Source organism: Danio rerio, chromosome 7 (assembly GCF_049306965.1).
Source record: "Danio rerio strain Tuebingen ecotype United States chromosome 7, GRCz12tu, whole genome shotgun sequence".
In the NCBI taxonomy this organism is placed as follows: Eukaryota; Metazoa; Chordata; class Actinopteri; order Cypriniformes; family Danionidae; genus Danio; species Danio rerio.
In genome coordinates, this window is record NC_133182.1 from 53,597,250 (window position 1) to 53,612,683 (window position 15,434).

The 15,434-nt window shown below is 36.9% G+C and overlaps 1 protein-coding gene across 1 annotated transcript; it reads right to left on the reverse strand.

The window, feature by feature from the left end:
• Positions 1-2,770: 2,770 nt before the first annotated feature.
• leap2 (liver-expressed antimicrobial peptide 2) lies at positions 2,771-4,904 on the reverse strand. The gene is made up of 3 exons (NM_001128777.1): positions 4,808-4,904; positions 3,123-3,292; positions 2,771-2,872 (listed from the first exon to the last, which is right to left on the reverse strand). Exons 1-3 carry the CDS (start codon positions 4,874-4,876, stop codon positions 2,833-2,835), a joined length of 279 nt encoding a protein of 92 aa, NP_001122249.1. The 5' UTR covers positions 4,877-4,904; the 3' UTR covers positions 2,771-2,832.
• Positions 4,905-15,434: the final 10,530 nt, after the last annotated feature.

Sequence of the window (15,434 nt, forward strand, 5' to 3'; positions counted from 1 at the left end):
TATGCTAGCAAACTGCAGTTACTTGCACAAATGTAAAGTTTATGACAAAGGAGGCAATTTTCTCAGTACAAATTTTTATTTCAGAACCCAAATGTTCACTCATATGAAACATGCACATTTGTGACCACAAACCAGTCTTCTGTTGCAGCAATATATATATATATATATATATATATATATATATATATATATATATATATATATATATATATATATATATATATATATATGGGAATAGCCAGAAATACATGAAAAATTAACAATTATGCTACACGTCTTTACAATATTAAGTAAAGATCATCTTAACAAGATCATGTTTCTTAAACAAAGAATATGTTTTATTGTAAATCTATCGAAACTCAAACAAATTTGCACTTTAAAGGCCATTTTGTCAATATTTAGGCTTTTTTTTTGGACCCTCAGATTGCAGATTTTCATACCTCGATGTAAGGCTAATCTATTCAGCTTTCAGATGATCTATGAATCTCGATTTCCAGAAACTGACACTTATGACTGCTGGTGTTCATGGTTCATGGTCACATTTATAGTTACAGTACCGTAAATATATAAATCATATAGTGACTGATACAGAGTCTGATACATATAAAAGACTTTAGATAAACTGCTGAGTCATACAAAAACAGAGATACAATAAATAAGTAATCCAGTATTGAAACGATCTTGAGCCATAGGTGTAGACATTGGTGTATAACAACATAAATAGTGACAGGTAAATGAGTCTTAAATTAAACTCTACAAACGTGAGCACACAGCCAAAGGGTGGAGGCAAATGGTTAATAATATCTAGGTGCAATCAATAATGGTAACCTTTGCACTTTCTCTGTCCCCTTTCTCTCTTTGGTTCAACGACATTTGGGTTGAGCTGAAGCACTGCACAGTTTTTACGCTTGCTTACACTTGCATTTATAGCTTCAACGTAACATGATCTAATACTACATTCCAGTTTCCATGTTTGGATCAAGCTTAGTCCTGAGATGGGCAGTGAGTTGCGAGAGCCGTACTTTACTCCGTGTACATCCAGGACACAGACTGGACTTAATCTGGTGGAGGGAAACTGGCCCAAAATCACATAAGAAGAGTTCGGAATCAGAAGCTTCTAAGTGCCATCTGAATTTATTTTCTAAAATTAGCATTTTGGGCGACACGGTGGCGCAGTGGTTAGCAATGTCAGCTCACAGCAAAAAGGTCGCTGGTTCGAGTCTCAGCTGGATCAGTTGGCATTTCTGTGTGGAGTTTGCACTTTCTCCCCGTGTTGGCGTGGGTTTTCTCCGAGTGCTCCAGTTTCCCCCACAGTCCAAATACATGCTGTATAGGCGAATTGGATGAACTAAATCAGGGGTCACCAAACTTGTTCCTGGTGTCCTGCAGATTTTAGCTCTAACCCTAATCAAACACACCTGAACAAGCTAATCAAGTTCTTACTGGGTATACTTGAAACACCCAGGCAGGTGTGTTGAGGCAAGTTGGTGCTAAACCCAGGGACACGGACCTCCAGGACCGAGATTGGTAACCCCTAAACTAAATTGTCAGTAGTGTATGTGTAACTGTGTATAGGTGTTTCCCAGCACTGGTTTGTGGCTGGAAGGGCATCCACTGTGTAAAACATATGCTGGATAAGTTGGCGGTTCATTCCGCTGTGGTGACTTCTGATGAAAAAAAGCACTAAGCTGAAAAGAAAATGAATGAATGAAATTAGCCTTTTTTTTCAGGCTACTTTGTGTATGTTCAGTTATTTCTCTTTGAAGTCTGTGTGAACCTAGTCTCTGAGACTTTTATATCAGTATGTTGATGTACTTCCAGCTAAAACAGAAAATTGAGTAGGGGGCGGGGCTTTCCTGTGCACATCATTCCCTAATAGCAAACTAACGGTAAGAGAGTGTATTCATATGCAGTTACTATGGAAGCCCTTAGGTCGACGTCAACAGATGATCTGCAACTCCAAACGTGGAAGCAAATGGTCAGACTTTCATTGCAGATTACCAAAACGCACAGTTTTTCATGCATATTTCACGCAGACTTTATATGAAATTGGAAGAACCTATGTATTTATATATATATATATGGATTTGAAAAAAAAAAAAAAAATATATATATATATATATGTGTGTGTGTGTGTGTGTGTGTGTGTGTTTCAAAATCCATGCACATCAATCTCAGCTGGGTGCTCAGCCATATAAGCAAAAATATACATACAACACCAAAGGTTCCGAAAGTATTACAGTAATATACACCGTGGGATTCACAGGTATACTGTATACATTTCACAGCATGCAACATTTCGAGCACAGTCTGAGGAAGGCCGGTGTGCATGAAACGTTACACGCTGAGGTAGCCTTTGTTAGGTAAAGAAAATTTATACTTTTGGAGCTTTTGGTGTTGCATGAACCTATTTATCGTCATTAAAGTGAAATTGCTGAACCTACACACAGGAGCCTGAGAGAGAGAGTAAAAAAGCTAATTTTAGAAGACAATTTCAGATAGCACTTTAAAAGCTTTTTCATCTGAACTCTCCATACACCTTCCGGGCACCACCTGAAATCAAAACTGTCATGCCAATCCCACCAATAATGTTTCCCATTAATTGCACGTAGGTTATGAGGTTAATGTTGATTTTTCTTTGAAAAGAGTCCACATTTTATGTACCTATGATAAGCACAATCTTCAGAACATTACCTCTTGCCTCCTTTGTGGCTTAGCACTATAGCCTTGACTATGTTTCTAACTGATGATTAACTGCGTTGCACTTTCATTCGCTTGCTGCTGCTCTCTGAATCAAGCTCTTGTCATGCACGATGGTGTAGAAACCTCATTTTAGGAGTTAACCGGTTGGCTGTAGGAACAGTGGCCCATCCTAAGGAACAACACATATATTTTGAGAATCAGTTTTGACAGATACAGCAGCAGAATACAGCAGCAGCAAAAAAGTATGAAACACTGCATGCGAGTGTGTATGGGTGTTTCCTAGTACTGGGTTGCAGCTGGAAGGGCATCCGCTGTGTAAAACATGTTGGATAAGTTGGTGGTTTATTCCACTGTGGTGACTGCTGATGAATAAAGAGACTAAGCTGAAGGAAAAAGGAAAAATGAAGCACTGCACTCACCTGCATATTCCTGTGGAGCACTCATAGTTGTTCTGGCAGTAGGCACCGTGTGGTTTAGTACCCACAGTCCTCCATAATGGGGTCATTCGAGCTGTTCTCTTCAGTGACCTTTGGACTTTCTGCACAGAGGTTGAGGGTGTGTCTGGCTGAAGCACAGGACTGCAGGTCACCTGAAACACAGAGTGTCAGTGAGCTCCACAATAATAAAACCTAATAGCTTCAAATCCATTTAAAGAAGCAGATAAAGCACACAGCTCTATCTGCGTAGTTTATTTACACTGTAAAAATATTTAAATAGAATTTGTGGTTCACAGGTGTACTTCTGTTTAATTATACATTGCATTATGCTAAGGAAATTGCAGTGTTAAGGGGATAGTTCACCCCAAAACTAACATTCATTACTATTTACTCATCCTAAAGTGGTTTAAAAGGGGTTTGAATTTTTTTAGTCTGTTGAACACAAAAGAAGATATTTTGAAGAATGCTGAAAACCTGTAACCATTGGCTTCTGCACTGAAAAATGATTCTGCAAAATTGTTGCAAACAATTTACATGTGTTGAATTTAAACAAACAAATTAAGTTTAGTAATGATCAACTTAATTTGTCTGTTTTAATTCATTGTCAATACATTGTTTACAACCACTTAACTAAGATTTAGAAAATCCAAGGAATCATCTTTGAATCATTTTTTTCATAAACAAGCAATAGTTGTGTTCCCAATATTTCTTCAAAATATCTTCATTTGTGTTTAACACAAAAAAGGGTGAGTAAACGATATCTGCTCCAAAAACTTCTGACATAAAATCTATAACTAAATCTCTGCAGAAGGGATTTTTGTTTTGATTTTTAAAAGTATATTAATGTATTCTTACCTTGTTCAATGTTGTTTTAATATTTCAACAAAATCTAAACTAATCCAAAACACGTGAAACTGAAGCAAAACATTTAGGTGATATTTCCCAGCACTGTGGCTCAAATTATTTTATTAATATAAATGTTTGGATTTCACAAATCTAAAATATATGTCATATGTGCAACATATATTTAAACATTTTGCAAAAATAGACATTTAAATATATGTCAAACATTGGAATAACAAATATGAACCTATATTTATATAAATGATTGAAATGCTTTGTCCATAATTACATTTTATTTACTGTAAGACTAAAACTATTCAAATTAAGCTGAAACAACTGAAAACTGAACACTTTAACAGTTATATTACATTAAAAAAAAGTTTTTCAGCAATAATGGTGGAGAATAACCACATTTGATTCTCCAGAGATCATTAAAGAACATTCAATAATGTTTCACATAATGTAATGTAAACAACACCTCAAATAAGCAGTTCAATCATGTTTCAATGTTCAGTAATAAATGTTTTCTTCTATTTCTTTCTAAACATTTGTGCATTGAAAAGATTCCATGGATGTTAAAGTCTCCCAATGGAACCACAGATATCAATAAATGACCTTTTTTTAAGAGTAAGAGAAAATAATAAATTTTGAATAAATAAATTTTTATAATAAATAACTTTTTTCTATATAAAAAGCACTGTATGTGTTCATGAAAGATTCCATTGGTGTTAGAGGTCCTTAATGGACGCAGATGCTGATAAAGAAATAATTGTTTTTAATAAGTTACACTTTCAATACTACAAATGAATAATGATCATAAGTACCTGTTGGACAATCAGCAGAAACAGCAGGCAGCAGGCTAGAAGAGCCCCTCTGTGACTGAGATCCTTCATGCTGAGTGAGTGAATTTGAGTTGAGCTCACAGTGATACTCATGATAGAGACAGTGGATGGACAGTCTTATATACCCTCCAGTCAGCATAAGAGAGACTGTATGCCTCTCCCTCATCCCTCTGTCTCTCTCTCTCTCTTTCTCTTTCTCTCACTCTCACTCACACTCTCTTTTCAATACCAGATGTAACACATGTTTGCCTAATGTTTGTGACTGGCATAAGCTGTCCTCTGGGGCTCTGGGTGAGAGAGAGAGAGAAAACGCAGTCAGAGTTGACAGAAACAAGGGATCAGAAAGAACGAGAGGAATGAGGCTCAGGAATAAAAATCTATCATATTTCAGACACATACATGTCAGCAATTTTGAGAATCTGCAGCTTTCTTGAAAGTTAAACCCAAATTCAACTTGTAGGTAAATATCTAAGCAAGCATTTTTGTGTTTGTGTCTTTAAAGTTAAAGTAGTCTGTCTAATAGATGTCTAAACATAGACGGATTAAATAAAACAAGGCTTAATTTCGGCTGTCAATGGAAATCTAATAGAAGTCTAGCCCAAAACTAGAAACAGACTTCAAACAGGCAGAAATGAATGACTACACACATGTACACACATGTAAAAAGTAAGTAAACCCATTGCTTTAAAAGCGACATGTTGACATTACTTAAATGACATAAAAGAAAAGTAAATCCATTGTAACCTGGACCTGTTAAGTGGATTTAACTTAGATTAGAATTTAGATTCATGCACAGTTCATTCTCTTACAAATTATAAGGCAATGGATTTACTTACTTTTTAAGTAAAGTCAATCATTTTAAAAGCAATAGGTTTACTTAATTATTTTAAGTAAAGTCAACTAATTGTTTTTAAAAGTAACACGTTTACTTGATTATTTTAAGTAAAGTCAACTAATAATTTTAAAAGCAACAATTTTACTCAATTATGTTAAGTAAAGTCAACTAATCATTTTAAAGCCAATACGTTTGTTAAATTGATTTAAGTAAAGTAAACTAATCATTTTAAAAGCAACAAGTTTACTTAATTATTTTAAGTAAAGTCAACTAATCATTTAAAAAGCAACAAGTTTACTCAGTTATTTCAAGCAAAGTCAACTAATCATTTAAAAAGCATTAGATTTACTAAACTATTTTAAGTGAAGTCAACTAAGTTTTAAAAGCAACAGGTTTATTCAAATATTTTAAGTAAAGTCAACTAATCTGTAACGACGGGGTGGAGTGACAGAGACAACAGGAGGTAAGATCCAATATGCAGGTTTATTCAGCGTCAGGCAAGCAGTGGTCAACAGGTACAAACGGGTATGTGTAGGCAAATCCAGAATCGTAGTCATACAAACAGGCAATAGGTTGAAAGGCAGGCGGCTAAACAGGAGAATACGGATGAACAAGGCTAAGGTCTAAACACAGGAAAACAAGACAGGGAAAACGCTTTGTAATGCTACTGGTACAGACTCGGCAAACAGGATGGGTTGATGAGTGGCTTATGTATGGTGTGTTATCAGTCTCTGACAAGGTTCAGCTGGTGAGTGTAATCAAGCTAGATGAATGAGCATGGGTGTCTGGGCGAAGTGCATGTATGAATATGTAGTCCTGGGAAAGGCGGAAGTGTAGTCCATGGTTATAGTGGGAGAACCAGCGATCTCTGGCGAACGATAGCTGATTATGTGACATAGCCCCCCCTCTAGAGTGGATTCCAGACACTCCACTTCTGTTCAGGCGGGAGGCTGAGTGGAGGTGGAACAGGGGGAGGGATGGAGGGCCAGGACCATGCAGCTGGGGCGTACCTGGGGCATGGAGCTGTGGAAGGCCTGGAGAGTGGAGCTGCGGAGGACCCGGAGAGTGGAGCTGCAGAGGGCCTGGAGCGTGAAGCTGCGGAAGACCCGGAGAGTGGAGCTGCAGTGGCCCTGGATCGTGTGACAGCGGAGGACCTAGAGCGTGGAGCTGCAGTAGACCTGGATCGTGTGACAGCGAGGGCCTAGAGCGTGGGGCTGTAGTGGACCCAGAGCGTGGACCTGCAGTGGTCCTGGATCGTGTGACAGCGGAGGACCTGGAGCGTGGAGCAGCTGTGGACCTGGATCGTGTGACAGCGGAGGACCTGGAGCGTGGAGCTGCGGAAGACCTGGATCGTGAGACAACGGAGGACCTGGAGCGTGGAGCTGTAGTGGACTTAGGTCATGAGGCTGAAGAGGGCCTGGAGTACTGCGAGGAGTAACGGCAGGACGGCAGGGTGAGCCGTCTGGGTGGAGCCGGCAGGGCAAGGAGTCTGGATGGTGCCGGCAGGGTGAGGAGCCGGGCTGGGATCGGCAAGGCGAGGAGCCAGGCTGGGGCCCGGCGGGCAAGGAGTTTTGGCCGTTCGAGAAGCTTAGGAGGTGGCGGCCCTTTGGGAAGCTCAGGCAGCGTCGACTCTGGCTGAGGCGCTGGCTGCGGCATCGGCGCTGGCTGCGGCATCGGCGCTGGCTGCGGCGTCGGCTCTGGCTAAGGCGATTGGCTGCGGCGTCGGCTCTGGCTGCGGCGGTGGCTGCGGCGTTGACTCTGGCTGCGGCGTCGACTCTTGCAGCGGCACTGGCAGCTCTGGCGGTGGCAGTGACTCTGGCAGTGGCAGTGATTCTGGCAGCTCTAGAGGATCTGGCAGCAGTGGAGGATCTGGCAGTACTAGAGTCTCTGGCAGCCCTGGAGGATCTGGCAGCACTGGAGTGTCTGGCAGCTCTGGAGGATCTAGCAACACTGGAGGGTCTGGCAGCACTGGAGGATCTGGCAACACTGGAGGGTCTGGCAGCACTGGAGGATCTGGCAACACTGGAGGGTCTGGCAGCACTAGAGCTCTAGAGGATCTAGCAACATTGGAGGGTCTGGCGGCACTGGAGGATCTGGCAACACTGGAGAATCTGGCAACACTGGAGGGTCTGGGAGCTCTGGAGATGGCTTTTCAAGGGCAGGAACAGACTTGGGACTGGAAGCCATCTTGTTAGCTGGCTGACTGGGAGCGGCCTTCTTGTGAGCTGGCTGTGGAAAATGGGCCGCAAGCCCCGTTGCCAGCGGGTCTTGCTCTCTATAGCCCCCATTTTCCATTTTCCTCCACTTCTCCTATGGTGAAGGAAGATCCACTCATTTGAAGGGCTAGATCGATGTATTGTGCTAGCGTCCAGTGAGGATTGTGCAGTGGCATGTGGGGCATGTGTTTAATCATTTAAAAAGCAACATGTTTACTCAATTATTTTAGGTGAAGTCAACTAATCATTTAAAAAGCAACATGTTTACTCTATTTTAAGTGAAGTCAACTAATAGTTTTAAAAGCAACAGTTTTACTCAATTATTTTAAGTAATATCAACTAATTGTTTTAAAAGCAACAGGTTTACTCAATTATTTTAAGCAAAGTCAACAAATCATTTAAAAAGCAATAGATTTACTCAATTATTTTAAGTGAAGTCAACTAACAGTTTTAAAAGCAACAGGTTTACTCAATTATTTTAGATGAAGTCAACTAATCATTTTAAAGGCAACAGGTTTACTCAGTTATTTTAAGTCAAGTCAACTAATAATTTAAAAAGCAACAGGTTTACTGAAATATTTTAAGTGAAGTCAACTAATCGTTTAAAAAGAAATATGTTTACTCAATTATTTTAAGTAATGTTAACTGATAGATTTAAAAGCAACATGTTTATTCAATTATTTTAAGTAAAGTCAACTAATAGTTTTAAAAGCAAAAGGTTTACTCAATTATTTCAAGTGAAGTCAACTAATCATTTAAAAAGAAATAGGTTTGCTCAATTATTTTAAGTGAAGTCAACTAATCATTTAAAAAGCAACAGGTTTACTCAGTTATTTTAAGCAAAGTCAACTAATCATTTAAAAAGCAATAGATTTACTCAATTATGTTAAGTAAAGTCAACTAATCAATTTAAAGGCAATATGTTTGCTAAATTGTTTTAAGTAATGTCAACTAATCATTTAAAAAGCAACAGGTTTACTCAGTTATTTTAAGTAAAGTCGACGAGTTTTAGCCAAGACTTCTGTGTTTAGACATCTATTGCTGGAAAGGAATCTGAATCAAAATCAAAGCTTGCCATCAGGTTCCTTTGACACAGTTCTTCTGTCTCCTTGTTATCAGAAGCACATACACAGACAGGGGCCTTGAAAAAGAACAATAACTGATTAAAGACTAGTGTTTGTTGTGTTTTAATGCAGAATAACAAAAAAATCACTCAAACCACACAAAAAAAAAGTAGCTCAGAACAGTTCAGACATGAGTCGCGCCACTGATCCAGCTCATCACAAAGGTTTCACACTGACTTATGGTGTTTACTGGATATGATGCTTATCATCTTGGGATTGTCAACGCTCATAAATAATAGCCATTTCATAAGCCGATGCCCTTGTTTTAAGCATTTCTAACATGCTCGTTGTATTGGTCACAGTATTGAGATTGAGCTCAAGGTTAAACTTATCAAGATTCTGCAAAAAAATGTCTTCTTGAGTGAGAGACAAACATGATTTGTTCAGATCAATGTTGCATTCAATCTATACAGGACAAGTGTTTATTCGGGTCAACATAACGTCATCTGACTATATAACTATACACTGAAGATTGGCCTTTACTCTTTAAGCTTGTTGTCATTACTGTTCAAAAAGCAATACCTATGTTTGGAGTTACATGGATTTAAAATAAAAAAAGAAATGAACAATGCATTAAAATGATGGAAAGTACAGATATTTATAATGTTACACAATATGTGTGCTTTACAAAAAAGCCTTTTATTTGCATTTATAATTTTGATTTTGAAGAGGTTGTGGAAAACAAATAATTTTGAAGAAAAAAAAACAGAAAAGTGCAATGTTATTCTGAAAATGGTGAAATATATAAATATAAAACATGAAAATCTCTGAAATGCAGCAGGCATTTTTGTTTATAATATTTTGTTTTATTTAAAATTTATAATATATTTTACAAAACAGATAAATACCAATAAAAAGAGGAAAAAATAGAACAGAATAATTGACAATAGCTAGCATCATAAATATATAGTTTAGAAATAAAAATAAAATAAAAATTTACAAACTTAATATGCTAAATTCTTAAGGGTCTTAAGATAGGTCCCCATGTGGTTTCAGCCTTTTTCTGTGACGTTTCAATACATAGTTGTTCCATTTGAATGAGATAAATCAACTTGTTCAACCATCTCTGATAACAGGAAGCCTTTGGAGATTTCCAATTAAGTACAATCATCTTTTTAGCTGTAATCATGCGAAACATAAGGGTTTATCAGGCATTTCTATTGAGCAGCAGATTGATTGAAAGGTTTTGGTAGGAATAAATAGCATTTTACAATATATTAAAACAGAAAACTCATATTGTTCTCTAATACCATTCAACAATATTACTGATATTACACTGTTAAAATTTTCATGTAAAATCAACAGTAACATACAGGCAGTTATTTAAATTTACAGTACTGTTTATCTTGCTGTATATGTATTTACAGAATTGTATTTATATGTCTACTGTAAAATATTACAATAAAATAAAGTAATTTTCTCAATGCAACTCTTTTCTTCTGCTTTTAACTGTATGCAGCTTCATAATATGCTTTTTAAATTTCCAAGCATTAACCTGGGCACGGTATGCTGGCTAGTTCTTTTTTTAACAGTGAGTCCTCAGAGAACCAAAGTTAACAAAAAACTAAAGAAATGCGTGTTAATTTTTACCGCAACTCTATTTCTAATGCTTCTACTACTACTATAAACGGAACTGTTGGTGAGTGAGTATAAATACCTGGTCACCATTTTGGATGATAAACTTAACTTTGAGGCCAACACTAATTTTATCTAAAAAGGCAAATCATAGACTGTTCTACTTGAGGAAGTTGAAGGGATTTAATGTGGATAGGCCTTTTCTTAGGACATTTTAATCTTCTTTTATTGAGTCTCCTTCAACTTTTGTGGTAATATGCTGGTGTGGTAATTTGAGTGTTACAAGTAAAAACACTTTCAATAATTGTTCATCAATCTCAAAAGATCTTGGGCATAAATCTTAATAGTATTTGGCAAGTGTATGAGGTGAGAGTCATAAAGAACACTATGTCCATTTGAGCAGATGAGAGCCACCCACCCATCAGGCAGAAGGTATACTTATTCTAGACGGGCAAGGTCCAACAGATATTTGTATTCCTTTAATTCAACTGCAGTTGTGTTATTAAACAAGCTTTAAGTTTTTTTCTCTCTCTTTCCATGATTATTTTTTGTTGTTGTTGTTTACTGTTATTTTGATGTTGTTGAGTGTGACTAGTTGCTGTCAACTGTTGGCTATTGCTGTAAACCTAATTGCCCTTCGGGGACAATAAAGACATTCATTCTAAAATCTAACTGTCCAACAGTAAAATACAGTTCATAATACTGTGTAATTTACAAAATTTGTTAACAATGTGCACAATTTTAGTGACTAAATGCAGACTTTACTTCATCCAAAAATGGCACCAACCCAAAACTTTGAACAATGATGTATATTTAATGAAGTGCTAAAAAGATTTAATCGATCTGAATGATTCATTTTATTCACATACTCTAGGCTGAGATGCTGTAGTCGTTAAAACATTACTTGTATAGTCAAACTATAGGAACAATGTGGGCATCAGGCCACAGAAAACATGTACACTGCATTTAAAAAAATGTAAATCTAGTTTGACAAAAACGGCCTTTGAGACATTTATCAGGGTTGGGTAACCAGCACTAAATGGGGTGAACAGAACCATCAATCAAGTTCTTCCAATGGTCAGGGGGCTTTTCTGTGTAATTCTGAAATCTGTATCCAGCTCCATCCACACAGATATGACCCTCTGAAGGTCACTGTCAGAATCACTCACGCATCAAAAGACTTTTGGATGGATTTACAAGTACTGGCAGTTTGAAGAGCAAGTTAAATCGCTTCACAGATTTGGTTTTTGGAGATAATTCTTTGTACCGAACAACAGACAACAGATTATGGAGCAATACTGGAACATTCTATCATCTGAAAAAGATAAGGAACTAAACTCTTGCGAGTGGAGATTCAAGGAAAAGACTACTTTATATATGCTTTCCCTTAACCTCCATTTTACATGAATCAAATGATGACAGATGATCAGGGCGTTTCCTTTCGCTCCGAGGTCAAGGGCAGTAATCGCTGTCCCCATTTGGCGTTTGTCAGTTTTGGCCCTCAGCCGACGGATTGCAGACAAAGTACATAGTCCCGCTGGGAAATGAAAGAATTATTATTTGCCAAACAGGACAAAAGAGCCTCTGCAGATTCATCCAGTTTCATTCCATCCAGTTCGCGAAAAAATCATAGCCTATACCTGAACTCAGCAAAATATCTGCAGATCTGAATAGTCACTTTGATTGTGACTCATGAAGTTTATTTATAGCTTCTCTGCTCCTCAGTGACAGTAAAATGATGTCATACAATTGCTAGTCAGCCACGTCTTCAAATCAGATGCCTGTTAATATGTTGATTGATAATTGATTAAAAAAATCAGTTTTTAAATAGGTAAGCCAGACATTGATTTTTCCCCTGCTCATTCTGTCCAAGAACTGTACACTTTTAGAAACAAGTTTCCTGATAAACAAGTTAAATAACCTATAGTTTGCTGTTTCTGCATGTTTTAGGAGCAGATATCTCTTGGGTCAGACAACTCATTCAACTTGTAGTTGAAGTACTCTACACTGGACATGTGTTGGGTTGCTTTAAGCAAATTCCAACAAACCCAACCTTTGGGATAAAATCGTCACCTTAGAATTGTAAGGTTCTATCTGACATTTTTGTCAAAATTGAGTTATTGACATTTTCTTTTTAAATTGACAACTTCTAAGATGTTTGTTTTTTTATAAGTTGTTACATTTTAGGACTTTTTATTTAAAAACAAATGTTACATACATACTGTTTGCTATGAAGTCCAAAAACTTTAAAGCCCAATATCTCAATATAATTCAGAATGCAGACAGAACCTTATAATACCAAGGTGATGAAATGTAGTTTTAATTTTTAATTATTTTAATAATATTTAATGAATAAATTAAAAATGAAATTAATATTTTTTCATATTTGAACCTAATTTGGTTTGAAACAGGCACACATTTTTAAAATGTACATTTGTTGCTTATGCTTAGTTTTGTACAATACATTTATCTATGGCTGTGTCCGAAAATGTATACGCTGCTGATTTGTTACCTTGTCGAGCTGAATATACAACAGAGAGGATAGCTGTGGACAACACAAACATAGAGGATGACCCAAATAAAACAAAGCCAAAACAAACACAGTCAGTAATATATTATACAAAACCTTTTTCTGGGAGAAACAGAACACCATAGAGACTATGCTTTTGCAGCGGTGTTGCCTTTTTTATTTGTATTTTTTATCGTCTATGTGTGGAACTGCATGCGATGTTTTGCCAGATCCATAATTTGAGATCCTGGTCCAATGACCTCTCATTGGAGATCATTTGACACGGCTTTTGTAACTGGTCCTTTATGACCATTAAAAATCTTATGTGCTCCGACGCTGTGATATTTAGCTCCTTTGTCCTCAGGTAACATGAGATCTGTCTCAAATTCTTCAACCAATTTTTGACTGATGATCTGTGGTGAGCTATTTCCTTTCCTCCAAATTTTCAAATGGACTACAGCAGTGTCCAACATTCTTTAGTTATGCTTCTTCTGTCAACGGATGCCACTTATCAGCCTCTGAGCCCCTGATAACCTTCACTGATGCTGGGATGCACACAATTGATGTGTTGGGACAACATGAAGCAATTAAGTTAACATCTTAGTTTTTACAAATTTAAGTGGATTGAAGATAAAACAATTAAGTTGTCACAAAAAACATCAAGACTTGTGTTGTTTCAGCTCATTTTAAATAAGTAGTTTGAACAGCCACTGTCATTTTATGAATGGATACCAGATCCTATACAGAGATAGAGCCTTTTATCCAGAATAAGTTTCACAATCTTTGAAAAGTCCACAAACCCTCTTAATCCATTCCAACCCACAAAGTTTCTAAAATTGTGGTACATCTATTATCCACAACAATTAAAAGTTAGACTAATGGAGCAAAGTAAGATTCAAAATAGTTCTTGGGTAATCTCTCTCTCTCTCACTCACACACACACACACACACACACACACACACACACACACACACACACACACACACACACACACACACACACACACACACACACACACACACACACACACACACACACACACACACACACACACACACACACACACACACACACACACACACACACAGCATGTTACCTTTAAAGATAGTACGATATAGGCTGCACAACATATTGCTTTACCATCGATATCGCTATGTGCAAATCCACAAAAGTCACATAGCAGGATATGCAATGTTGATTTAAGATTATAAGTGACCATTTGCAAAATCACTGCAGTTTAACCATAACAGAAGGAAAGTTTATCAATTGCATTTGTTTTAAAAGCCTATGAACGGGAAAGCAGGTAGCATTTGTAACTTAATATTTAATTGAATTATTTATACGTTGAAGGTTTTCCAGTATAATTTAGCTATTGATTATACTCTTTCTGTACCTGTTAGACTCCCCAGAAAGCCTCTGTTTATTGCACTTGTATCTACACTATTTTGTATTTCTCTATGCTTTTGATTTGTTTGTTATTTTTTACGCATAATTCAGTCCGGTACAATATCATCCTTATCAGTCCAAATTAATGAATTATTTCCAAACAGTTATTTCGGCCATCTGGTTGAATTGTGTTCATAACACATGTACTGCATACAGGAAAATAAATACTAATGGCAAATTCTCCAATAATTTCCAAAAAGAAAAAAAAAAAAAAAGAGCCATTGCTAGGCCTAAAAGGTTCTTGATAGCTGCAATAAACTGAGTTCCATTGCATGGACCATTAAAAGATTGTGACAGTATGACAACCTTGGTTAAAAATATCACGGTTGCACAGTATTGTGATTACTGCTCTAAAATCTGCTCTTCTTATATATCTGGGAAAAAAAAAAATTATTTTTCCCCTTTGAATACAATATGTTTTATTTCAAGAAACATTTACAACATTTTGGAGCAGTAAACATCTCAAGCTAAATAATTTAAATGAATCATTGACCTCTGGTTATCTTCGTTAGTTTCTAAAACACAGATTTCTTGCCAATTTAAAACAGTATATTTGGGTCTCATTTCTGCTGGAGATACTGTTGTCCTAGAAAACAAAAAATGTAATAATAAAATCGTACATATCCCTAGGCATGCCATTATAAGATTCTGACGGTATGATAACCTTGGAAATAAACATCACTGTTTCATGGTATCATGGTAAGGAGGTTACTGCTCTAAAATATATTCTTTTTAAATGTCTGGATAAAAAACAAAAACTTCTTCCACTTTAAACACAATATAGTTTAATTTGAGAAACATTTAACATTTTGGAGCAGTAAACATGTCAGCCTAAAGAATTCAAATGAATTATGGACTTCTACGGTCTTCATTAGTTTCAAAAACACAGATTTCTTTACAATT